Below are 27,457 nucleotides of genomic sequence, written 5' to 3' on the forward strand. Positions count from 1 at the left end.
AGATTGTGTGATAGGAACACAAAGATATTAGTCACAGTAAACACTAACGGGGGAATTAAATAAATTATGGGACAGGTCTCTAGTCCCTAATCAGAGGAACTCTTGTTTGCTCGAATTATGAGCATTTTTTGGGGGGAAGGGGGGGAGCCACAACGCGTGGCTTGAAGGATCTCAGTTCCCCGACCAGGGATTGAACCCAGGACAAGGCAGTGAAAGCTCAAAGTCCTAACCACTAAGCCACCAGAGAACTCCTGGCAATCTTTTTTTTTTTAAACTTTGCTAAATTTTCTGTTTCTGTTTACAATGAATACACAATACTTTTATCATCAGCATAAATTAAAAATATATATGACTTTTAAAAATTATTTGTAAATAAAGTGTACTATGGCATCCTTGTAGCTAGCTTTATTCCACTTCACTTTAAAAAATCAGTGTATTTCCTTGTTTTCTTTATAAAAGTCTCTGCACTTATACAACTTCCTGCTTTATACTCTCTCACATTCCCATATCACTTAACTAGGAAAATATGTAATAGGCTGTGGTTTACACTGATTCCTTCAATCAAGGGAACCATACACCATGTTCATCTATTTATGTTTGTCTGAATATCCAGAGAAGACTCAACATTACCAAAATTCTTTGCCCTATTCATTATTTCTGCCTGGCATTAAGAAACAAACACAAAACTCTATCTGAACATTATTTTTTTATATTTCACTTTTAAGAATGGATACAAACTGTAAAAAAACATTATATCAACCTCCCATCTTTATTTTATACATACCTATCGTGGTGCCTTGAGAATGACCCACATAATACACTTGTTCTTGGCCAGTTTTATTCAGAATGAAGTTAATTGAAGCTGGTAGGTCATAATTTGCCATCTCATCGTAACTGTAATCCAGAAAAGGAAATTTTTCATTGAGACATTGCATACAAATACAACAGCATACAAGTGTGCTGCTTGATGAGTTATCACAAATTGAACACAGCTGGGTAAACCAGCCCTGAGCACAGGGAACTGAACATTACCAGCACTGCAGAGGCCTCCCTGGGCTCCTTGCTAACCATGCCTCCCCAAAATAACCACTATCCTCCCTTTTTTAAACCATAAATTAGTTTGATCCATTTGGGAACTTTTCTATGAATGGGATCAAACAGCGTGTATCGTTCTGCATCTGACTTCATCTTTGCCGTCACATATAGCTGTCGGCTGGTCACTGTGTAAATACATGACACTATTTGTTCACTCACTGCTGATGGGCATTTGGTAGTTTCCAATTTTTCGCTATTACAAATAGCGTTTAACAACAAGTATATTCTTGGACATGCCTTTGGTAAAAGCTCTCATTCCTGTGTTTCACGGCCTCGGGTAGGTTCTGGTTTTACAAATGGGGAAGCAAGCCTGAAGGAGTCATGGTGCTGACTTTCTCTAATGCCTGGTACAGAGACACAGTCCTGAACCTGTACGCATGTGTACTGACTGTAACCACCACTTGTGCTGTGCCAGGCTCTGTGCCAGCCTCTTTCCCTGTATCCTCTCCTTTAAGCCCCCAGTGACCTTATGAGAAAGGTATTTATTATCCCCATTTTACAAAAAAGGCAACAGACACAGGGCTTATGCCACATGCCTAATATCATGCAGTGATCAACTGGTATAGCCAGAAGTAAGAGAGAGAAGAGGAGAACTTCTAGAAATAAGAAGACTGAATATTTGGAGGACGTGTTTATGGAGGAAGGGAGAAGGGTATGGTACACAATTTACACAGCGACACCCACACCACCAGGAATGTCAAAATAACTAAAAATCCCTTATTGAATCTAATCCATAAATGTAATCATTTATTTATAATTTACCTTACTGCTATTTATTAAATTCCTAACAAGGTGTAAAACCTTTCATAAACCATTAGTTTCCCATCATATGATCTTGAGTTTCCCATCTATTTGCCTCCCCAGTGTCTACGTTGAGGGTCCCAAGGAAAAAGACCCCCCTCATAATCAATTCAAAGATACCTGAAGGCCCAGAATTCATCCTGAGAAACTGAAAGAGTCTTGTGTTTCTGAGACCAGGTGTTTCCCCTGCTGTTCCCCATCCACACATCAAAACCCGCATCTGCCAGAATGAAGCCCAGGCTGCTGCTGGGCAGGTTTGTGACCCAGTTACTGGAATCTGCCAGCAAGCCATGCTGCAGGAACACAACTGGTCTGGGACCTGGAAAGCAATCATGTTTAGGAGTTAGCAGCACCAAGCTTCAAAACAAACATGATATCCTGCTAATCAGAAAAGTCACAAAAGATCACAAAGCAAATAATGCAACAGAAACAAAAGACTGAGGTAGCATTATCATTCAGTGGTAACTGTACTATAGATACTGTGTGAAGGGTGCCTGGGAGCTGTGTTTTCCTTGGGCACATGAAGACACTTCCCACCCATCCAAGGTGCTCTGGGGCTGGGCCATGAGGAAGAAGACTTGACCTTAAAAGACCAGGAAGTCAGGCTAACCAAGAAAAGACCTTGGCAACATATGGGGACCAGTGGGGCAGGACTGCCTTGTTCCAAGAGGCGCTCCTGCTGGTCATCAGTAAGAGAGAAGGCGTGTCGGCACCGCGGTGGTCTCTGCTGGGGAAAGGAGAGTTAGAGCGAGGCAGAAGGAGAGCACGCTGGGGGCCAAATTCCTTGCTGCTGGTTCCAACCTGTGCCTCTTCAGACACTTAGTGGAAAACCTGAGGCTGTGCAGCCGACTTCACAGGGCAGAGTCCTGAGAAAGGAGGACGGGTTTCAATGGGGGTGGGAGAACCGAGGAGGGGAGAGCAGGATAGAGAGTGGGGCAGCCAGGCCAGGACTGAGCTGGAAAGGGGGTCAGGTGCCAGTTTTCAGGGACCAGGAGTCAGCTGCCTACCTTTTCTTTTTTTTTTTTTCTTTAACATCTTTATTGGAGTATAATTGCTTTACAATGTTGTGTTACTTCCTGCTGTATAACAAAGTTAGTTTCAGCTATACGTATACATATATCCCCATATCTTCTCCCTCTTGCATCTCCCTCCCACCCTCCCTCCCTATCCTACCCCTCTAGGTGGTCACAAAGCACCCAGCTTGTGATCTCCCTGTGCTATGCAGCTGCTTCCCACTCGCTATCTGTTTTACGTTTGGTAGTATATATATGTCCATGCCACTCTCTCACTTCGTCCCAGCTTACCCTTCCCCCTCCCCATGTCCTCAAGTCCATTCTCTACGTCTGCGTCTTTATTCCTGTCCTGCCCCTAGGTTCTTCAGAACCATTTTTTTTTTTTAGATGCCATATATATGTGTTAGCATACGGTATTTGTTTTTCTCTGCCTACCTTTTCTTGATGGGGAGTATTTCAAATTCCCCTGAAATCTCTCTGCACTTCCCTCCCTAACCCCCCAGAAGGCTTCAAGGGAGAAATTTGGGAGTTGGCAAGTTGAAGATATACCAGGAAACTCTTTAAGCATCACCAATAAATAACTTCTGGATTCCCACAGGCAATTAGGAGCCACTGACACTTTCCCAGGAGGTGAGCGTGAAGCCCAGGAAAGTGCAGGCGGCCAACTCAAGCATGTGCCCACCACGCATGTGTGCCCACCATGCACGTGTGCCAATTATGGTGGCTGAGGGGCTTCCAACAATACCTGCAAATCCCCCACTGCAGCCCATACCTACCATTCACCTCTGCAGCCTGTACCTACCATTCACCCCTGCACGAGGCTTAAAACATTCCCAGACCCCTCACCCTACACTCCATAGAAGGGTTTCCCAAAGTTCCTATATTTGCCCCATACATTGAATTTCCATGGACTTGGCTTTGCCTAAAACAACCACTACTGCAATCCAGGTTATAAAGAGTCTCTGTTTAACAGAAAAAGAAACAAAGAAAATATGTTTAATTACTTTGGAATTTAAATAAACTGTTTACATTAAGGGGTAATCTGTGGACATCCATTAACTCTATGCCACAATCAGCTGGGTACCTACAAAATGAAAGTAACTGCCCAAGGACAAAGAGGACACAGCTACACACACACACACACACACACACACACACACACACACACGCACAAACCGACCATGCAGACCCCAGGGTGACAGCAAAGCCATCCAGTGTGTGTCGGGGGACGGGGTGGTGGAGAAAATTCAGTGATTTGTTAAGACACCTGTCACAGGGGAAGGGAGCGGATCGAAGTCACTTTTTTTTCTAATTCTCTTTTTGTTTGTTGGGATTCCCCCATCCCTCACTTCAAGCTGAATACGAAAGCTCAATGAACAGATATAAAAGATGGCACCAGATAGGAAGAAAATAGTGAATCTGTTCTTGAAAAACCAGGTGTTTTCAAATCTGGAGGATCTGGGCCAAGAACTGCAAAGCATATGGCAGACCCCACGGCTTTCTCGTGGGAAATGCCAGCAGGGGAGGAAAGGGGCTGGCATGGAAAGGCACATGGCTGAGAAATGGCACCTCAGCAACCTCAGGCCTCTCAGCTGTGTCCTACTCATTCATTTGAAGAGATTTTACTGAGAATTTTACTGTATAATAAGCAGTGCACTAGAAGTTAAAAAAAATCAAGTGATTCAAAACACACGTTACATTTTGTATAAACTTGTCCTGCTACCTACTCTGTGTTAGTCACTGTGTTGGATTCAGGGACACGAACGTGGGTAAGCCATGCTCCCTCCCCCACGGAGCTCCATTCTAGTGAAGGAGACAGACACACGATTACCTTCTAGCCCTGTGTGGAAAAGGCCAGACCACCACGCAGGAAAGCCCAGAGGAAAGAGAAAAGTACTCAGCCAGGGGAGGAATATTTGAGCCGGTTCTTAAGTAAGAGACAGACTGCCCCACAAAGGGTTCGGGTGAAGAAACGGCAGCCTGGATTGGCAGAGAACTGACACTGCATCCCAGGCCTCAGCCAGATGGGACCCCAGAGGGTACTGTAAAACGTAAACGCTCCCTATAGGAGTCGGATGCACAGGCAGCTTGGGAAACTGCTGGTAGCGCGTGGTGCCTCGTCTGACCTGGGCATAGAGGGGATATGAAGGACTTCCTTCAGGGGTGCACATCCTTGCAGGTGTGGCCAGCTCCCTTTCCTCCCAGAACAAAAGGGGCCTCTAAGGAGGAAGCTGCAGAGGATACAACCCACTGGGCTTCCCATGCCCGTGATTCCATTTGACATGATGGGCCACCAACAAAGAGAAAATATTGACAAATCCTGTCCCGGGGTGGAAAATGGGTGCTAAACTGCTTGTCCCTTCCCTCTGGCATTTAGTGAATGCAAAAGGGCAGCAGAATAGACAAGGGCACTGTGACGGGCCTACCCACCTGTCTGCCAGCTTCTCCCACCTGCTCCTAAGAGGGGGGGAGTGGGGAGAAAGGAAGGCATGATGTCATCTTTCCCATCCCGCCACCGATCAAGGATTTAAGGATTTGCTGGAAAAAGAAGTTTCTCTCTAGGAGGGTTAAACCTACTGCCATTCACATCTTCCAGTGAATTACTTTAATCAGATTTCTTTTCATCCTGCTGAGAGAAGCTGACTGAATTAACAGCTAGCTATATTATTATGCACCCCTGTGCTCTAAGGCACTGTGCTGAAAATCCTATGAAGTTAGTACTATTTCCATTTAACAGAACAAGAAATTGTGGCTAAGAGAAGTCAAGTAATTTGCACAAGATTGGATAAGAGCTAGTAAGCGGGGGAGCTGGGATTCGAATCCACATAAGTCTAATGCCAGGGTCCACGCTCTTAGCGGTTTTGCCACGGGAAAGGCTAACAACAGAGAGTCATTCTACAACATACAGAGGCCCTCAGGGAATGACAAGCCAAAGAGAGAAAGCTATTTTGGAGGGAGTTGGACCAAGTGCTTGGAAGAAAGGAATCTCTAGTAGATGGATGGAGGAGACAGAGAACAGGAGGCCAGGCCGCGATATGCAACCTTGCCCGTTCAGGCAATTCTTCCAAGGACCAGCCTAGCCCACACACTCCAGCACCTGCAGCCTGGCCTGTCTTTGAGCAACAAACCAACAGGTCAGGACAAGGGCTGCCTTTCCTGCTGTGCCCTGCAATTAGCTTGTCCAAACTGGCTGTACGAGGGCCGGGGGCTGAGGGAAAGGCCTAAAAGTACCTTGGCCCAGAGAGGGCAAGTGACTTCATCACAGTCACCTACGTAGTTAGCACAGAGCCAGCAAAGAGATGCATCCCGGTGACGGGCCGCCACGGCGCTGCCTGCCTGATGGGGCCAAACATGGGTGGAAGCCAGGAGGGGATTACTCAGCCTCCAAAAATGAATCTGCTGAGCCCACAGCCTCACAAGAGGAAGATGACCGGGTGCACGGGGAAGTTCCTCCTGCCTCCCAAGCACTGGCCTTCTCTACCAGGGCAGTGTCTGGACAGGCCTCCACCATGCTCAAAAATGGTGTGAGAAATCAGCTGAGGTCCAACAAAGAACCAAAAGAAGGAGGAGGAGGAGGCGATCACAAAGATCAGCGCGTTGGCATGAAACAGACTTTGGTTCTTACTGGATATGAAACCCTTTAGAATTTACTCAATCTCTCTGGAGTATCGATGTCCTTTTCTAAAGTGGGGATGATACAATAGCTGATAAATAATAGTGACTCACAATAATAATAATAAATGTACAAATGTAATAAATCATTACTAAGGAGAGGCTTATCTCCAAAGCACTCATCATCAGGAACTTAAGCAATGGAAGCTGGTACGCAGGTTATCTAAAATCAAGCACTTTGCACACTGTCCCTTGATCAGAGACATTGCTGCAGTGCTAAGAGCCCAAGGGGCAGACATGCCATCACAAGCCGTGGGAATCCTGCCTTTACTACCAACCAGCTACTTTATAATGAGCAAGTTAATTAACCTCTGTAACCTTGGTTTCCTCCTCTGTAACAGGGGGTAATAAGAGCCCTTACATCCAAGAGCTGTGTGACAAGTCATGTGACAGTTCACACAGAGTGCAGCACATGGCCCAACCACAGGAAGCGTTCAGAAAGGCATGCAGACTTTGCCACTGCCCAGATCACTGCACTCACATTTCACAGTCACCCTGCTGGAAAGGGGGTGACCCTCGGCAGAAGGAAACACAATAGTGCCGGGATCACAGAGCAGGGAAGAAAAACACCCCATCCTCAGGATGCCATTCGCCCCACCAGCAGCAGTGGTGGTCACTTTGATCGCTAAGCAACAAGAAGGCAGCAATCGGTCTGTCTCATTCACTGCAGCCTCCGTGGCACCCAATGCTGAGTCTGTCACGTGGCGCTCGCTCCAGGCAAATTTGATGACTAAAAGCAATAAGGAAGGAATAAAGGAAGGAAAGAAATAATAAAAAAAAAAACAGTGCATATTCACACACACAGAGATACCCACCCCACATATACCATGTGCACTTTCCAGGGCGCTGCCTTAATTAGAGTTTACTGCGTACCCAGGATGGCACTATGCCATTTATGTTATTCTTCCTACGTTACAGATGGGGACTCTGAGGCATAGAAAAAAGAAATAATTCGCCCAAGGATGTAAATACAATTAGTATATGGTGGAACTGGGAACCATGTGATTACGTGACACCAAAGTGCTTGTTATCTCCATGCCAAACTGCCTTTCTGCTTCCCCTGCCCTTCTCTGCTACCACAGCCTGCCTTCAAACAGAGGTACGGTGCTTCCGAGCTCAGGAGGATCCTTAATTCAATGTGGTCTTGGGCAAGGAACATTATAAAGTGCGGATGCTTTGGTCAACCCGGTCCCCAGGAGGACCAGGACTGTAGAAGCGGGTAGACTGAAGCCTTGGGCCGGAGAGATTATCAAGTAATGAGAAAAGGTTTGGGCTCTCCAAGAGCTCATGGTCTAGTGGGGAGGACCGAGGTTATAAGCATCATCACTGACATAATACGCTATTATTTATTGTCTTACATGTCTTAACTGCTATGAAGGAAACACACAAAGAGCTATGAGGCTATGTAGCCAGGGGCCACCCTGAGCGGGTGTGAGCAGCTGGGGAATTCCTCCCTGCAGTGACATCGAGGTTAAGCGGGAGGAAGGGAGGGAACACTGGAGGAGGGAGGGGTGCCGAGCAGAGCACTCGTTTCCTTTCCACTCTGACTCTGAGCCCCAGCTCCAACCTGCCAATACGAGACAAACTGTGCTGTGCAGCTGACACTGCCTTGTGATGCTCAGTTACGCAGAGGGTCTGAATACAGCCCCCTACCCGGCGTGCCATCAAGGTCCAAGCGAGCCTGGGCGTGAGCTCAGGGAGCTAGAGTCAACAAGCCCGGGCACTGACTAATGGCCCTACATCTGTCCAGTGCCACTGGGAGGCGAGGAATTACATCCCAGCTGATCAAGGCCTCTGTTTAGCTTGTTAGAGCACTGCGTTTAGGAAATGGTTTCCTTAGGAACCACGTACAAGGGAAGAATAGAAAACCCAGAAATTGGTCAGAAACCTAAAGCATAGAATAAAAAAAAAAAAAATTTTTTTTTAAAACCATAGCCTGATGGTCTTTCCCCCCAAAACCTAACTCACAAGCCAGGTTGTGAATTTTCAATTATGACTCAGAAAGTTCAATGGGCAACCCCAAGGCAAAGTTCAAAGACCGTTTCTGCACAAAGGCAATTACTCACACTCCAGAATGCACTTCACTCACCAGGCCGTCAGACACATACTGCTTTTCAGATATAAATGTTCCACAGTTGGCGCTTTTTTTGATGATGGCTTTATTTTACAGTTTATTTCCCAGTTAGGCACAAGTAAGTTGGCCTCGCTGTTACTGTTGCTACTTTATGTATTTTAGGCCAGGCCTTTCTCTATTTCTTTGTTTTAACCAACTGAAATAAATATGCTATCATAGGATCAAGTTGCTCAATACTTATTACATAAGGCCGCGCACTCCATTTCAAAGAACACTGAACCCGGAGTCAAACTGGCTGGGCCACTATCTTTTGACCTAAAGCAAATCCCCTTCCCTCTTTGAACCTGTCACGCCCAGTAAAATGAGAGTGTTGCTCTAGAACCTGGGTTCCCAAACCCAAGGATTTTCCCTTGGAATCCACTAGGGAGTTATGTTAAAAATGCAAGTTCTCCAAACTGCCGGCCCAGGCAGGACTCTGAGATCCTTCTAGTGTCAGCATCCCGTGACTTTCTGAAATAAGGCTGAGCAGATTAAAATATAACCACTTCCCTATAAAGGATGGATTTCTGAATTTCAATTCCCTTATTGGAGTTGGTGCAAAGTAGGGGTAAGCTCAACACTTTGATGGAGAAGTTTGCTTAACAATGAGAAACAGCCCACATACACTCCACAGGTCACTAAGAGCTTTCTAAATACACATTTCAAGCTTCCTAATTAGTAGAGGTCTGACCAGACAGGCAAAGGATTGCCTAAATCAGGGGATTCTTTAAAACAGTGTGGTACTGGTACAAAAAACAGGCATATGGATCAATGGAACAGAACAGAGAGCCCAAAAATAAACCCACACACCTATGGTCAATTAATCTTTGACAAAGGAGGCAAGATTATAAAATGGGAAAAAGACAGTCTCTTCAGCAAGTGGTGTTGGGAAAGTTGGACAGCTGCATGTAAATCGATGAAGTTAGAACACACCTTCTCACCATACACAAAAATAAACTCAAAATGGCTTAAAGACTTAAACATTTAAGACATGACACCATAAAACTCCTAGAAGAGAGCATAGGCAAAACATTCTCTGACATAAATTGTACCATTGTTTTCTTAGGTCAGTCTCCCAAGGCAATAGAAGTAAAAACAAAAATAAACAAATGGGACCTAATCAAACTTACAAGCTTTTGCACAGCAGAGGAAACCATAAAAAAATGAAAAGACAACCTACAGAATGGGAGAGAATATTTGCAAATGATGCAATAGACAAAGGCTTCATCTCCAAAATATACAAACAGCTCATACAGCTCAACAACAAAAAAACAAACAACCCAACTGAAAAATGGGCAGAAGACCTTAATAAGACATTTCTCCAAAGAAGACATACAGATGGCCAGTAGGCACATGAAAAGATGCTCAACATCACTAATTATTAGAGAAATACAAATCAAAACCGCAGTGAGGTACTACCTCACACCGGTCAGAATGGCCATCATCAAAAAATCTACAAACAATAAATGCTGGAGAGGGTGTGGAGAAAAGGGAACCCTCCTACACTCTTGGTGGGAATGTAAATTGGTGCAGCCACTACGGAAAACAGTATGGAGGTTCCTCAGAAAACTAAAAATAGAATTACCATATGATCCAGCAATCCCACTCCTGGGAATATACCCGGACAAAACTATAATTCAAAAAGATACATGCACTCCTATGTTCATAGCAGCACTGTTCACAATAGCCAAAACGTGGAAACAACCTAAATGTCCATCGACAGATGAATGGATAAAGAAGATGTGGTACATACATACAATGGAATAAAAAAGAATGAAATAATGCCATTTGCAGCAACATGGATGCAACTAGAGATTAACATACTAAGTGAAGTAAGTCAGAAAGACAAATACCATATGATATCACTTATATGTGGAATCTAAAATATGGCACAAATGAACCTGTCTACAAAACAGAAACAGACTCATAGAGAACAGACTTGTGGTTGCCAAGGGGGAGAAGGGGAGGGAGAGGGATGAACTGGGACTTCGTGGTTGGCAGCTGCAAACTATTACATCTAGGATGGATAAACAACAAGGTCCTACTGTAGAGCACAGGGAACTATATTCAGTATCCTGTGATAAACCATAATGGAAAAGAATATGAAAAAAGAATGTCTATATGTGTATAACTGAGTCACTGTGCTGTACAGCAGAGACTGGCACAACACTGTAAATCAACTCTACTTCAATAAAGAAAATGTTTTTAAATAAAAATAAATCAGGGGATTCTTTACTGAGTCCACACACCCTCTGCATCTTAACATAAAATTTGTGTGTGCACAAGTGTCTGTTTTATTTTACTAGAGAGAGGATCCATTGCCTTCATGCACTTCAGAATCCCAATTCTGAAGATTGCCCGAAATACCTCTTAATTAGGCCACCCACGCAGACAACGTGGTGCTGCTGGTTGCTGTGAGGAACACAGAGGTGACAAAGACACAGCCTCTGCCTTCAAACAGTGGCTGCAAGGAGGGATGGTGGGGAGAGAGAAGTACACACGTGAGTTAACCCCGAAGCAGAGGAAGAAAAGCACCTCAGGAGGGGTGTTAGCAAGGCATCTGGGAGTTCGGAGGAAGGTGTGTCTCCTTCATGCTCAAGCAACATGGAGAGTTGGCAGTTAAGCTGGGTGGGGCTGGAAGGACAGAAAAAAAAAAAAAATGTTTTTAGGAATGCATAGAAATAAAGATGGTGGGTAGGGTGAACACCAGTCCAGAGGGTTGTGTCACCAGCTGAAGCCCAGGGAGAATTTAGCAAAAGGGAAATAACTCATTTGGATTTCAGCATGTGAGAGAGCAGTTCTTTGATACTTATCACAGATACAACTTCAGCTATACCATTTGCAATTTGGCTATGGTGCCAATTTAAACCTGTGCAGTTGATAAATGATAAATGTTTCTTAGATGATGGGTAAACACAGCTGGCAACCAGTGGTTCTCAAGCACTCCTCACAAACCCTGTGAAAGAGGTATTCTATCCCATTCTACAGAGGAAGGCACCGTAGACATCATAGCCTATAACAGTAATCACTAGTTTGAGGAATCATGAAGCTCTTGCACATATCCATGGTGAACTTCAAAGGTCCACTGCTGTATAAAATGAGGGTGAACAGTAAAGACAACAGCTAGGACAAAATATTAAGGAATGGTGTTATCTTCACTTATTAGACTCAGGAAGATTGCTGAGTGGCAATATCATATAATTACACCTGGGCTCTACGAAGCTTAATCCTGCAAAACTACATAAGATGGATGAGAACAGGGAGGTTGGCAGAAAGGAGAGCAGTTGGCATGGGTAGGGGAGCCATGTGGCCAAGTCCTGTGATCATAAAAACTTCCAATGGTCCCCAAGTGAGGCTCTACATACAATCAGAGGGGGTCACTGAGACAGGACTGAAAGATGCTCACCACACAGCTTTAAACTAAGGTTCCACAAGGAATGTGGTACCTATAAATAAATAACAGAGGTGACATCGGCAAGATGGCAGAATAGGAGATCCCCAGCCCTAGCCCCCTCACAGAAACACCAACTTAGCAACTATCCACAGACAAGAATGCCTCTGTTAGCATCCCTGAACCCAGGGGTAAGGTTACAGCATCACAGAAGAACACAAAAACTGAGAAAAACTACATTAAGAAGGGTAAGAGGAATAGCTTCACTTCATCCTTGATAAATGAATAATGTTTTAATGTATCTTGTAATGACTTATAAATAGTACAGATGTATGGCATTATTTTCTTAAAAGCATTAATTTCTTAAAAGATAAACAGACTGAATTTCCCTCTTCCTGTTTTGAAGTTCTTTCTCTCTCTCAGGTTCTGAGCTTATTTCAGATGGCCAAGTAAATGGTCACAAGACGATAAGGTACGATGGTGGCCTGGCAAAGAGAAGAAAGGGCTGGACTGAAGCCATGTAACAGGGGAGCCTAGAGAGGACCTGACAGCTCCTCCAGGATGGGAGTCAAGAGTGACTATGCAGTTTCTGGTCTAGGTTCAGGAGGGCGAGGGTGTTATTAATAGAGGGGGAAGTCAGGAGAGGAAGTGGCATGGATGAGCTGGGTTCCATGTTGGGTGTGAAGGACTGTGTGTATTCTTTTTGTCTATCTGGCTTAAATAAGCCAAATCAGCACCACTGACAAAACTGCTCCTGAATGGGAGTGAAGGACAGTGCAGAGCCTCAGCTCCGTGCTCTGCCTTGGACCACGGAAATGCAAACCATCAGAGAAGCACCGATGCAGTTTTCAGGAGAATCACAAATTCCTTTAGATAACTAAGTCATTTGTCACAGATTTCCTCCAAAACTCGCCTCTGAGCTTAGCTCACAGCAGGTGTTATACACATACCGCTGATCCTCTACAGGGAGGCCTCGGCAGAACAGAGGAAAAGGGTGGGAACTTAATGCTATCACCAGACTTAATTTAGAGTGCGCTCAGTCTGTTCCCCATTCTGAAAACCAAGGGTATCCACTGCCCCAATCCACACACCCCTGCCAATAAATGAATGAATGAATATAGAATATAACCCATAGAACCAGAGAGTGATAAAGACTAATGGGGAACTTTGAGATCATCCCAGCCAGTCGACTGTTTTTACAGATGAGGAATCCAAGGCCTACAGAGGAGAAAGCACAGAAGTATTTAGGGGCAGGCGGAATTCTCCTGATTCTTCTTCCTACCACCTGAGAGCAAATCAAAAAGGATGCTCACTTCCCAGGGCACAGCACCTTCACCTGCAGTGGTTGAGATACATACCATAGGGCATCTGGCACTATTTGCTTTAATTGCTGTAGGAAAGAGAAGCCTGGAGGTGGATATAGAAAAAGAAGAGGAGGCACATTCTCTAAGCATGTTTTTACTGTGGTTCCCTGCATTTTTTAACAATGGCTCACACTACTAATTATTAGTCAACTAACCACTTTTAAGAGAAATAATATCAATACCTATTTTTCTTTATATGGGATCCGAAATCTGTATACAGGGTTTACTTTTTTTAAAAAAAGGGAAGGAAATCAAGATCATATGTTCACTCTGAAATAAAATATGTTTTGTGTGTCTTGAGCAGAAGAAAAAATAGAAGCCCTTGCTGTAACTCATTGCTCATTTTGTAACATGCTTTTAAGAGGATCTGTAAATAATAAAACTCTCAAGAGTTAGAAATTAAATTTCAAAGACAGCATTGGCTGTCTTGACCAGGTAACATTACTGAAAGGCTCATTATAGCTAGAATTTATGGCAGAACAACATGGATAAATCAGATTATATTAAGAGAAAAACAGATAATGATACAAAGCTCATATTAACACAGAGGGCTTTTAAGTTCCCTTTGAATAAAAATTTTCTACTCACATAAAATTTTAATTGAAGAAGAGATAGTTATCCAATTACCTTAATCTCACCTTAATTTCCTAAGGAAAGTTTCTAAAATCAGAAAATGTTAAAAGAAAAAAAATAAGCTACATCTGGAGAGGTGATTGACTAAGGATCAGATCCTTATTCTGATGTCTAACAATTTCAAGTAATCTATCTAGAAATTCCTCAATCTGCATTGGAAACCGCAGTTTTGCTTGAGTTATGAGAAAAAGAAAAAAATATGCATATATTTTAAGCCAAAACTATAAGAACTTTCATATATTGCTTATGAGAGTAATTACCAGAACAAGACCACATGAAAAGCAATTTAACAATATCTATCAAAATCACAAATCCATATATCCTCTGACCCAAAAATTCTATTTCTGAAAATGTATCTTATAAATAAACCTGCACACACAAGGTTACTTATAGCAGCAATATTTGTTAATCGAAGACTAGAAATAGTCTAAATGCCCATCAATAGGACACTTGTTAAATAAGTCATGGTACAGTTATACAGTGGAATACTGTGTATCAGCAGAGATAAATGATGAAGTGCTCTCTGTATTGTATGGAAAAATCTCCAAAATATTAAGTAAAAAATTCAAGGAACAAAAGAATGTGCATTATAAGCCACATTTTATATTAAAAGGGAAGCAGGGAAAAATAATAATTTATGTTTGTTTCTAAAGAGATTTTTTTAGAGATAAAGAAATTTAAAATAAAGAGATTTTGGAAAGATACATAAAAAACTGGGGAGGTGGAGAATGAGATGGGAGGGAGGTATTTCACTGTGTATCTTTTTATTCTCTTTGATTTTTGAACTATGTGAATACATTACCTATTCAAAAAATTAAGTAATTTTCAAACAGCAAGAGCTATCTACTTAATGCTCAAACCATTTTATTAAATGCAATGCTTCCTTATAACAAAGAAAGCAGAGATTTTAGCATATCCTCAAACAAACCTGACCTTTGAACCTTTAAGCGAAATATGAAATTAGATGACTCTTGTCCTTATTCCTTTAAAAGAAGAAGTGTTTTTTATATACCTTGCATAAATGTAACATGTTGAGTACTTTGGTCTAAAAAATAATCCCATTTCAATGTTTTCAAGTTAAATCTGAACTTGGTTACTGACATAAAAAAAGAGCCAAATTCCAGCAATGCTGTAAAATTTTCAGAGCTTTCCTTTCTCACCACAGAAAACACCCATACCTCTGTCAGAATTGTTCTTCCTCCCGTGGGGGATTCGGTTAAGGCAAAGAATATATCCATCTTCTGTCACAACTAGGTGTTCCTCACTAGGGAATCCCCAGTGAGAGATAATTTCACTCTGCGGAGCAAAGGAGAAGACAAAGTGTCAATGACATTCTCCAGGTTTTACTTAAGAAATGAATTGTTACTGAAATTTCAGTCTGCTCAATCTAGTAGCCAACATCCCATTGCAAAAGTAAATCCTCCACTTGTTTTACCTCTGTGTTCTACTCATAGATGTTCAGCTAAACCATTTTAACATGTTCTACACCAAGTGTGTCTTATTTTACCATAGCTTTGGGCTTCTTTGTTTCCATACTGGTTCCCAGGTACAAATAAACACTTCTTTCTTTCTAAATATGCCAGGTAATACTGTAATCTACCATTTTCCTTGTTTTAAGAGACCCCATCTTGCGAAATGAAGCATAAAAAGTATTAATCTGTTTTTAACCAATGGACCAATAAAACTACACTAGAATGTCAAGGTAGAGTTGAACAAGAAAAGATAAAATGATTGTGGTAGCATACGCTATTTGTTTTTCTCTTTCTGACTTACTTCACTCTGTATGACAGACTCTAGGTCCATCCACCTCACTACAAATAACTCAATTGCGTTTCTTTTTATGGCTGAGTAATATTCCATTGTATATATGTGCCACATCTTCTTTATCCATTCATCTGTCAATGGACGCTTAGGTTGCTTCCATGTCCTGGCTATTGTAAATAGGGGTGGGATAGGGAGGGTGGGAGGGAGACGCAAGAGGGAGGAGATATGGGGATATATGTATATGTATAGCTGATTCACTTTGTTATAAAGCAGAAACGAACACACCATTGTAAAGCAGTTATACTCCAATAAAGATGTTAAATAAATAAATAAATAAATAAAATGATTGTGGTAATCATTTTACAATATATACATAGTGCAAATCATTATGTTGTACACCTTAAACTAAAACAATGTTATATGTCAATTATATTTCAATAAAACTGGAGGGAAAAGAGGAAAAGTAAGGAATTATGATCAAATTCACTACTCCATAAGGAAAGATCCATGGGGCAATTGTTTTTTGTTTTCTTTTTTTAAAACTGAGGTATAGTTGATGTACAATATTATATAAGTTTCAGGTATGCAACACAGTGATTCACAATTTTTAAAGGTTAAATTCTATTTATAGTTATTATAAAATATTGGCTACATTCCCTGTGTTGTACAACATATCCTCGTTTATTTATTTTATACATAGCAGTTTGTACCAATTAATCCATGGGGCAATTGTTAATTGGGAGCTCAGTGGCATATGGATAACTCAATTATCCAGAAGACTTAATGTATATAAGTACTCATTATTCTCTCTACCACAAACACTTGAAAGGATTTAAGTTTATCATTCTTACAGGAAAAAAATTAAAAAATAAAAATGCTTTTAATTTTAAAAAAACTTAAAAAGAAAAGATCTGGGACAAGAAATAAAATGTAACCTTAAGACCCCGATATCAGGTCATACTCTCTTGGCTGACTATAAATTTATCTCCATCTCCAAGGCTGCCTGATTCTTCAGTTGCGTCACTGCATCATCTGTTTTAAAGCTGCTGTTTTCTGTAGCAACATGTACTTTCCTCATATTTTATGCCTAAATAAGGTATCTCCAGATTTAATTGTTTACTTAAGATTAATAACTTTGAAATGTTTCCATTACTCGAGGGATTATTTTTGCTTATTTGTTCTAACAAATTTTTTTTCAGATACTTTTTTTTTTGTATTGAACTATGGACATTGGTAATCTGTCCTTGTTCAGCACATTGAGTATTAACATTCTTCCAAAGTTTTGACACTTTTTTTTACTGTTGTTTAAACAAATTCAGTGAGACTTAAAAATGAAATGAATGTATAAAAATATCACTTATCTTACTAAGAAGTGTATGTTTTAACAGTAAATGAGGTTTGTAAAATACACATTACCTTGTAGGTAAAGTCCAGCTAGCTGAATCTAAGATTCGGAGAACAGGAAAAACATAATGAGATATAAAGAGAATAGAGTTTGTGGCTTCGTGGGGCTACATAACTGGATTTCAGAAAATAATTAATATTGATCACAGATGCGTTTTTAAAAACAGATGACTTTGAGAAACTTACCACATTCATATTTGTTTCAGGATCCACAGGCGTCAGCTCCCCTCTGGATACCTCGGAATGCAGGGTCCCAAGGACCAAACAGACCACCAAACACCAGAGCCACATTTTCATTCTGTATAAAACAGTCTGTTGTTACTTGTCTACACAAAGTTTTATTACACAAAATTATGTTGGTAAATAATGCTCCCATGAAAAGTTCTGAACCAGGTTTAGGTCAGGTAAAAGCTAGGTAAAGGGCAAATATAGAACAAATGACTCAAGCCATACCTCAAAGCAAAAATTGAGGAATTCTTTTGTACTGGGAAACCTCCCACCCACCACCCCCAGTTAATATGTGACATTTGGAGCCCAGACCACCCACTCACCTCCTCACCAGGTGGTTAAACATAATGTTCCCAGAGAAACAGCAGAAAGGAGGACTCAGAATAGGTTGAGAAAAAGGAAGATCCCCAAAATTCCGGAGCCTGTTAATCTCCCACCTTTTCCTCTCTAATTGTAATTTAAACACTTTTAAGTTCAGCCCATATGAGCTCTTGCTCCCACTAGCTATTCACTTCCCTTCCTGCATAAAATTACACCCAAGGGAAAAAGTGTAATGAAAGAAAAGAGAGCTTGCAAGAGAAATAGAGGGAAAGAAGACCACCCCTCTTTGCTTCTGAGACCCTCCAGCCATCAACAAAGACCATCTAGTTTCTGGCAGTGATGGCACAAAATCACAGTGTAGCAAAGACCTTGGGGATGGAGGTTAAAGGCAAAAGGAAGCGACTCTTCCAAGGACACCCAGATGGTTAGAGGAAAAGCTGGGACAACAGCCCAGACCTCCCACATTTTTTAAAATAAATATAATCATTCAAAAAGATGCATGAGTGTATACCCATACAAAGACTTGTATAAAAATGTTTGTAACAGCTCTATGTGCAACAGCCAAACACTGGAAAAACCCAAATGCCCCTAATGGGTGAATGGGTCAACATACTGTGATATATACATACTACTCAGCAATAAAAAGGAATGCACATAAAATAACATGGATGAATCTCAAAACAATTATGGTGAGTGAAAGAAGCCAGACCATATAAATAAATATGTATGATTTCATTTCTATAAAACTCTAGAAAATGCAACCTTATCTCTATTGACGGAAAGGAGATCAATGGCTGCCTGGGGAGACGAGGGCCAGGAGCTAAGCATTGCAAAGGGAAATCTTTTGGGGGTGATGAACAGGTTAATGATATTGAACGTATCACAGTTTCACATGTGTATACATATCAAAACATAAAATTGTACATTCTAAATATGTCCTGCTATTGTACGTCAGTACAACAATACAGCTGTTTTTAAGACTTGGGCTTAAACTGAGTATTCCACAAGTCTTAAGAAATTGCTTCTCAGAAGATTGCAAAAGTGAACTGACTCCCTTCTGTCGATGCATCTCCTGATGGTGCTACAGTGATTTCTCCCAGCAGTGGTGAACCTGGAACTTCTAGACAGGAGGGGATGTTATCTTGAGTCTGTACTGGCAAAGCAAGCCCACTGTGCTTACTCACAAGTTTGTATTTCTTTACAGTGTTGGGAAGGGCTTTACAGTTCCGGGCTACCTTTTATCATAAATATAACCTTTCAAAACCCATTATTACTCGGGAATAAGGAGTATATTGAAAGGAAAAATGAAAGTCTGTAACCACAATTTGGAACAGTGAAGCCTCTGGCAGTTCCTGCCTTTCCACTGAGGCCTATCCTCCGGGACCTGGACCAGCTGTCCACAATGGAAGCGCCAGAAAATAACAGCTGAAGCCACTCAACTGGAAATGTCATCCAGTTGATTTTTCCTTCCAACAAAACACTAGTAAGTTTTTCAACCTACTAGTCCAGTAATTGTCATAAGGATGAGGATTGAGAAGTTCAAATGAGAAAAAGCCTCCTCCAGGATGCATTCAATGTGCTTCGCTGGGCTCTCTTAGCAACTTTTATCTCAATCCTTTTTATACTGTAACAATCCAATTAAGTACTTGTCTGTCTTCATTTTACCCCGGCCGGAGGGCAGAGCCAACATCTGAGTCAACTCTGAACCCCCAGGACCTAGCAAAGTGTAGATGCACAAGACTGATTTTGAAAAATGGGATTGGGGCGGTCCAGAGTTCAGTGGCTGAAGAAAAGCTCCAAAGCAGCTTGTCATTCAGCTTTCTAATAATAACACCACCACTAATAATTTCCGCTCCCATTTAAGCTCCTGCTATGCTCCAGACTTCCGCAGGCAGCGCTTCCGACCTACTATGTTAATTAGGCCTCCGCCAACTCTCTGCAGTACCGTTAAGTCCTTTTTCCAGGAAACTTGAGCCTCACCCAAGTTAAGTACTGGAAGCAAAATGCCAACTGGTTAAATAGTATCGCCAAGATATTCACCAGAACCGATGTCAAACCGTTCTCGACCACACCTTGACTAACAAGTCAGAGTGGTCTGCAGGCTGCCTGGGGGAGTTAATGGGAGTAAAGGACAAGGAGGAAGGAGGTGAGGGAAGCTGGGAATCAGAAATCCTGGGTGTCACTGCAGCCCAGCGGCGACCGCGCCTGACCAGGAAACCCGAGGGCACCCGGGAAAGGGCAGGCAAATTCAAGACAGCCCTCAATTCCTGGGTCACCGCGAGATGCCTCGGGCGACCGCCTGCAGAAGAGGCACCCGCAGGTGCTCCAGGTAAGACGCGCCGGAAACCAGCGCAGGGGGTCCTGCCGGCGTGCAGAGGCTCGGGGTCGGCGGGAATGAGCCTCGGAAGCGGTGCGGGGCCCTGGCCTCAGAGCCCGTGGGGGGAGGCCGAAGCTGCGGCACCCGCACCTGGCAGCGCACCGTGGCCGGCACTCACCTGGCGCAGTCCTCCCGGACCGCTGTCTACAGCCGCAGGGCCAGCTCGCAGAGCTGGGTCGCCGGCCGGGACCTGGAGGGGGCGGAGACGGCTGGACGCCAGGGCCCGCCCCCGGCTCCGGCTATCAGCGCCCCCAATCAGAGCAGCCGGCCGCCGGGAAGTGCCGCGGAGACACCGCCCAGGCCTGGCGCCGCCGCTTCCGAGAGGGTCCTCCGCTCAAGCGGAGCATGCGCCATGGGCCAAGAGGTGCGGCGCCAGGCGGAGTCGATTACCAGCTCCACCTGCAGGCCGGCACCCGCCCGGTCTCCTAGCGGCTGCCCCCGGCTCTGCCCCAGGGGCTCTTGCAGGGCCGGCACTCTCTGCGCCTAGCACGGAAAACATGGGCTCTACAGGTGAAAAGAAATTATATGCTACGTATAAAGCGCTTAGCGGTGTGCCTGATGCAAAGCAATCTTGCTGTACATTTTATTTTTATTGCTAAAATGCCTAGCATTATTAAGACACTAGGGGTATAGTAGCCAAACAAGAGCCCTCTTCTCCTGCTTACATTCTAATGGGAAGAAACACCATGAATAAATAAAAAAATGAGGTAGTGGAAAGTGCTATGAAGAGCAATAAAAAACTAAAGGGATAATGAAGGTGGGTGCTATGTTATGTACAAGGTAATCAGGAAAGGACTCTCTGATGAAGTGACGCCGGAGCACAAACAAAAAGGAGGTGACTCAGAGCCATGTGGATACTGGGGAAGGAGTATTCTGAGATGAGAGAATAACAAATGCAAAGGTCCTGAGGCAGGAATATTCTTAGTAGCTTCTAGTAAGCGAAATTCGGTCAGCGTGGCTGGAACAGAATGCGCGTGGTGGAGAGTGGTAGAACAGGAAGTCCTAGAGGTGCCTTGGGGGCCAGTTGTAACGACTCTGCTATTTCTTCTGACCAAGATAAGAAGCCATTGGAAGGTTTTCAGGAGAAAGGCAACAATACCTTGTCAGTCATATCATTTGTAAATATTTTTCCCCATTCCATAGGTTGTCTTTTTATTTTGTCAATGATGTCCTTTGCTGTGCAAAAGCTTTTAAGTTTAACTAGGTTCCCCCCCCCCTTTTTTTGCTTTTGTTTCCTTTGCCTTTGGAGACAGATCTAAAAATATATGTATATATTACTATGATTTATGTCAAAGAATGTTCTGCCTATGTTCTCTTCCAGGAGTTTTATGGTTTCAGGTCTTACATTTAGGTCTTCAATCCATTTTGAGTTTATTTTTGTATATGGTGTGAGGAAATGTTGTAATCTCATTGTTTTGCATATAGCTGTCCAGTTTTCCCAGCACCACTTGTTGAAATGTCTTTTCTCCATTGTATATTTTTGCTTCCTTTGTCATAGATTAATTGGCCATAGGTGTGTGGGTTTATTTCTGGGCTCTCTATTCCATTCCCTCTTAATAGTTAAACTGCCAGCGGGCCATTTTTCACTTTGTCACAAAGAAGGGGACAATTGAGTCCTGAAGGAAATGGGGGAGCTTGCCCTGTCAATATAGGGGCAGGGGAGCATTCCAGGTAGAGATTCAGAGGGTGGCAGGGGTAGAGGTAAGGATGGGGAAGTCCATCATGTATGGCCACGTAAATCCTTGCGAGAACTTTGGCTTTTACTGATTTGAAAATGCTTTTGTTGTTTTATTTTAATATTGCTCATTATTGAGTTTGTGGTTGTTCTGTGATACATTTACATGATATTTTAAAACAATGAAATTGTGCTTATGTCTTTAAACAATTTGTTTGCAGTGCCTTCTATACCCCTTGTAACATTATAATCCACAAATTTCTGTTGGAGTTCTATAACATATTATCATTTTAAAAATGATTCATGGTTCAAAACAAAACAAAAACCAGACAAATGAAAAAACAAACAGACAAACTCAGAGGAGCTATTAAAGTAGAGAGAGAGAGGGCAATTACACTTTTTGTCTGTACCATTCATTTCATTATAGAGAAGGAATCTTCCAAAGAAGAGAAGAACCAGGCTAAATCCCTGGGATCTTTAGGAGAAAAGAAGGCAGTGAAAGGGAGCAGACTGAGACCTGAGTAAAGGCCACAGTGGTCAGCAGTGCTGGGTTCTCCCACAAGATTCTGGTTACCCTGTAAACCCTGGGAATATGGAAATCAGTGTCAATACTAAGTGCCAACCAATTATAGACATCCAGGCCAGTCTCACAATTACTCTCATAAGATCAGTCTTTCCAAGTATTGCAGAATTTATTTGCATGTTATAGAAAGCACATATCTGAATGTAGTTAAGGAAGCAACTATAGACAGAACTAGCAGATGCAGCATTAGCTTTAAAAGATGTTCTGTACCTTTATATCTGCTGGCTTGTTCCTTATTTGTGTAGGCAACTTTCTAGAATTTCTCCTTATTCTCCACCTCCTCCTCCAACCCTTTCCCTTCCTGTGTGAGTCAGAACTAAGCTGTCAGAGCAGAAAATTAAAGCCTCTCTCCTTGCCTCAAATTTAGATAAATATATATTTACTTTTTGCTTTTATGAAACTTTTATATGTTATCACCATCAGTCATGTTGGATACAAAAGAAGAAGGCAGCTGCCTCAAGGGAGTGGAAGAGTGACCAGGTCATGACTTGTGATGCTTGGCTATAGACACACCTTTTCTGCAAGTCCTCAAATGTCTGTTCTGCTCAGACTTGTGAAATAGTTCAACAGTTAACGAGAAGGGCCTCAACATTAGAGGACTGAGAAAGCAGGGAAAGAACTGTGTTATTATATTATGCTTTATGTTATCTTGAGTGGAAGATAAGGAGTCTATACAAATGTTTTGACTCAAGTCTGTCTCAGCTTCTATTTTCTATTTCTCAGTTTCTATAGAGGTCCTATCTAATGACCTCATAAATCTGTTCCAGATGAAGAGCTATCTATAAAATGCTCTATGATTCTGTGTCCATGTGTGTCACAAGGTCTGTAAATTGCTCTGAAAACTGCTGTGAGAATTGCTTTGATATAATTACTTATGACAGTGAGACTGCAAAACTTCGGAGAGCATTTTGATCACCATGAAGCATGCTTTGCAGATATCTCTACAGCTAATCTGTCTAAAAGAGGAAAATAAGGAATGGAGAATAGAATAAGGTGCAGGTGGCCATGAACATGCAACTTAAAATATCTTAGTTTGTAACCATCAACCTTACTCCTACAGAGGATCTATTCTTATACTAGTTTCAACTTTCCTGTTCATGTGGTGTATACCCAAAATGCTCAATGTCAGCTTTTTGAAAACAGGTATCATGACTTGTATCAGTTTGGATTCTAACTAGGACACTTAAAATGGGATGATTGAGAGAGCTGATTTACAAAGGGACTATTTAACAGTTGTTGGGTAGGGGAATCACAAGACAGCACAGCAGTTAGCCATCCCTAGGCCCAAAGAGATGAGATGGCTACTGGAAAACGGAAGGAAAGAGTCTCATAGAAGCCCCCTTGAAAGGAACAGTACCCTTCAGTAGAATGACACAGCACTTAGCCTCTCAGCAGGGAGAGAACCAGAGAAATAAACCCTCAACCATCACTGTCTCTCTCCCTTCTTTCTTCTGCAAGGTGCTCCCCATTGACAAAACCCAATCAGTAGCTGAAGGACGTAGGAACCTGTTAATATAGTCTATTCCATAATCCTTCCACTTCACAGGGCAGGATGGAAAAGGATGAGAAATGGAGCTAGATTGGGGAAATTCAAGATGATGTTCACATGATCTTTCTACATGCTATGCTGGCAGAGGGAAGTAGGAGGAAGTCCAGAATTGTGGTTAACAATGCAGACTCAGGGATCAGAGCTCCCCAGTTCAAGCCAGTATCTACAACTTGTTAGCTGTGCAAACTTGCGGAAGATTTTTAACTTCTTTCTGCCTGTTTCCTCATCTGTCAAATAAAATTAGTAGTGTTTAAGACCATTTCAAAGTTTAGACAAGATAAAATGTGTAAAAGCCCTTATGAGTTATTTGTAGTGAGGTGGATGGACCTAGAGTCTGTCATACAGAGTGAAGTAAGTCAGAAAGAGAAAAACAAATACCGTATGCTAACACATATATATGGAATCTAAAAAAAAAAAAAAATTGGTCATGAAGAACCTAGGGGCAGGATGGGAATAAAGACGCAGACCTACTAGAGAATGGACTTGAGGACATGGGGAGGGGGAAGGGTAAGCTGGGACAAAGTGAGAGAGTGGCATGGACATATATACACTACCAAATGTAAAACCGATAGCTAGTGGGAAGCAGCCGCATAGCACAGGGAGATCAGCTCAGTGATTTGTGACCACCTAAAGGGGTGGGATAGGGAGAGTGGTAGGGAGGGAGACACAAGATGGAAGAGATATGGGGATATATGTATATGTATAGCTGATTCACTTTGTTATAAAGCAAAAACTAACACACCATTGTAAAGCAATTATACTCCAATAAAGATGTTAAAAAAAAAAAAGCACTTATAATAGGTCTGGCATATAGCACTCGATAAATGTTGGTTAATTTTTTGTGTTTTTTTAACATTTTTCCTTACAGTAAATTCCTTTCTATAAATTCAATTTATCTGCTTATTATTAATGGCTTTTAGTTATCATATAGGTTCAATATAATTCCCACTTTGGTGTGTATATATCTAACACTATTCTCCTCTGCATACCTAATTTTACAAAAATGGGCTCTTACTATACATATTATTTAGTTGTCTACTTTATTCCCACTTAATATTGGAAATCTTTCTATGTCACTCAACATTTTAAAAATCATTTTTAACGGTTGCATGCATGATTTTGTCATTTGGAGGTACAATAATTTACTAACAAATCCCCTTTGTTGGATGTTTAAGTTATTTCCATTTTTTTTTTAATTAATTAATTTATTTATTTATTTTTGGCTGTGTTGGGTCTTCGTTTCTGTGCGAGGGCTTTCTCTAGTTGCGGCAAGTGGGGGCCACTCTTCATTGCGGTGCGCGGGCCTCTCACTGTCGCGGCCTCTCTTGTTGCGGCGCACAGGCTCCAGACGCGCAGGCTCAGTAGTTGTGACTCACGGGCCCAGTTGCTCCGCGGCATGTGGGATCTTCCCAGACCAGGGCTCGAACCCGTGTCCCCTGCATTGGCAGGCAGATTCTCAACCACTGCGCCACCAGGGAAGCCCAAGTTATTTCCATTTTTAAAAACCAATATCAGGGACTTCCCTGGTGGCACAGTGGTTAAGAATCCGCCTGCCAATGCCAGGGACACGGGTTCGATCCCTGGTCCGGGAAGATCCCACATGCCACGGAGCAACTAAGCCCATGCATCACAACTACTGAGCCTGCACTAGAGAGCCCATGAGCCACGACTACTGAAGCCCGCGTGCCTAGAGCCCATGCTCTGCAACAAGAGAAGCCTCCACAACAAGAGAAGCCACCGCAATGAGAAGCCCGTGCACCGCAGCGAAGAGTAGACCCCGCTTGCCGCAACTACAGAAAGCCCATGTGCAGCAACGAAGACTCAACGCAGCAAAATAAATAAATAAATTTATAAAAAACCAATATCAGCTATTATGCATGGTAATTCCATTAGGATAAAGTCTTTGAAATAAAATTTATAGGTCTAACAAAGGTTCTCCTTTAAGGATTTTTCTTATTTGTTCTAATTAATATTTTATTCTTCTTTCAGCATTGTTTAAAGATGCCAACATAGGGACTTCCCTGATGGCACAGTGGTTAAGAATCCACCTGCCAATGCTGGGGACACGGGTTTGATCCCTGGTCCAGGGAGATCCCACATGCCACGGAGCAACTAAGCCCGTGTGCCACAACTACTGAGCCTGCGCTCTAGAGCCTATGAGCCACAACTACTGAGCCCCTGTGTCACAACTACTGAAGCCCGCACGCCTAGAGCCCGTGCTCCGCAACAAGAGAAGCCACCACAGTGAGAAGCCCGTGCACTGCAACGAAGAGTAGCCCCCACTCACCGCAACTAGAGAAAGCCCGTGCACAGTAACAAAGACCCAACGCAGCCAAAAATAAATAAATAAAAATAAATTCAAAAAAGAAGAGATGCCAACATATTAGACAAACAAATCTTTGGTAACGTAAGTGTTAACTTCTCTGGAGACAACCATACAATCCTTTAAGATGACATGAAAGTGTGTATAAGTGAGACTGAGGTTTCTGCAGCCTAGAGGTTTCCCTCTCTTTGGGGGTAAATTTAAAGTGACATATTGGCAAGACAATAATTCAACTGTAGCTTTTTTTTTTTCAATGGGTAAGCACTTTATTTATTTTGGCTGCACTGGGTCTCAGTTGCAGCACGCAGGATCTTTAGTTGCGGCATGTGAACTCTTAGTTGCAGCATGCATGTGGATCTAGTTCCGTGACCAGGGACTGAACCCCGGTCCCCTGCATTGGTAGCGCAGAGTCTTACCCACTGGATCACCAGGGAAGTCCCTCAACCGTAGCTTTTGAAAATATTTCCTTTCCAAATGTTAACATCCGGTAGATGAACATATCCCCTGTTAGATCAAAGAACTCAACACAGGAAAAGCACAAGCATGGGTACTCCCTTCACCTCCGTGCATCATCTTAGACCTTTCTTAGACCCCAGGCTGCTCCAGGAAATTCTGGTCACCTAGAAAGACCCTTCACCTCTAGCTCATACTAAAAGTACTCCTTATTCCGAACAAGATGAAAGATAACATTCTTCCTAAGGGAAGGCAGAAGGAGGAAACACATTTGTTAAGCATTTTCTATGAGTGTCTTCCTAAGTACTTCACATCCAATGTCTCAATAACCCCTTGCAAATATGCATAAAATTCTCTAGACTGCTCACTTCTTTATCCAAAAAAGAAGGATGCTATGTCTTTCTAATTCATTTTAGGTGACTCCTGGCACAACTAAGTATCTCACTGAAAGGTAGTAAGTAATATCTAATAGAGATGAGAATAAGACAAAAAGGACTCACTTGCTTTCATTTGGCTTAAAGAAAAAAAAGAAAGTACTCTATTATAAGCAGTACTCAGACCAGTGCATGATATAGTGCAAAAATTTAATACAATGTGGTTAAACACAATATTCAAGTACATGAAGGTCATCTTCTGACAGATGAATTGGGCATTTTTTTCAATAGTTTCCTTAGTGTAACTTTATAAAATTCTTGCCT

General features: G+C 42.4%; 1 protein-coding gene across 2 annotated transcripts in view; it reads right to left on the reverse strand.

The window, feature by feature from the left end:
• The window catches only part of LIPA (lipase A, lysosomal acid type), a 104,787-nt gene that overhangs the window by 12,267 nt on the left and 65,063 nt on the right, over positions 1-27,457 (reverse strand). The window contains exons 1-5 of one of the 2 annotated variants that reach the window (XM_068548159.1): positions 20,295-20,421; positions 17,437-17,548; positions 15,261-15,378; positions 2,017-2,215; positions 785-894 (exon numbers count right to left, since the gene is read on the reverse strand). In XM_068548159.1, the coding sequence (XP_068404260.1) occupies positions 785-894; positions 2,017-2,215; positions 15,261-15,378; positions 17,437-17,547 (538 nt within the window). In that variant the 5' untranslated portion in view covers position 17,548; positions 20,295-20,421. Of the gene's footprint in view, positions 1-784; positions 895-2,016; positions 2,216-15,260; positions 15,379-17,436; positions 17,549-20,294; positions 20,422-27,457 lie in introns of those variants that run through there. The other variant, XM_068548160.1, reaches the window with a different exon arrangement.

The sequence above is a fragment of the Eschrichtius robustus genome, chromosome 7 (genome assembly GCF_028021215.1).
Source record: "Eschrichtius robustus isolate mEscRob2 chromosome 7, mEscRob2.pri, whole genome shotgun sequence".
NCBI classification, from domain to species: Eukaryota; Metazoa; Chordata; class Mammalia; order Artiodactyla; family Eschrichtiidae; genus Eschrichtius; species Eschrichtius robustus.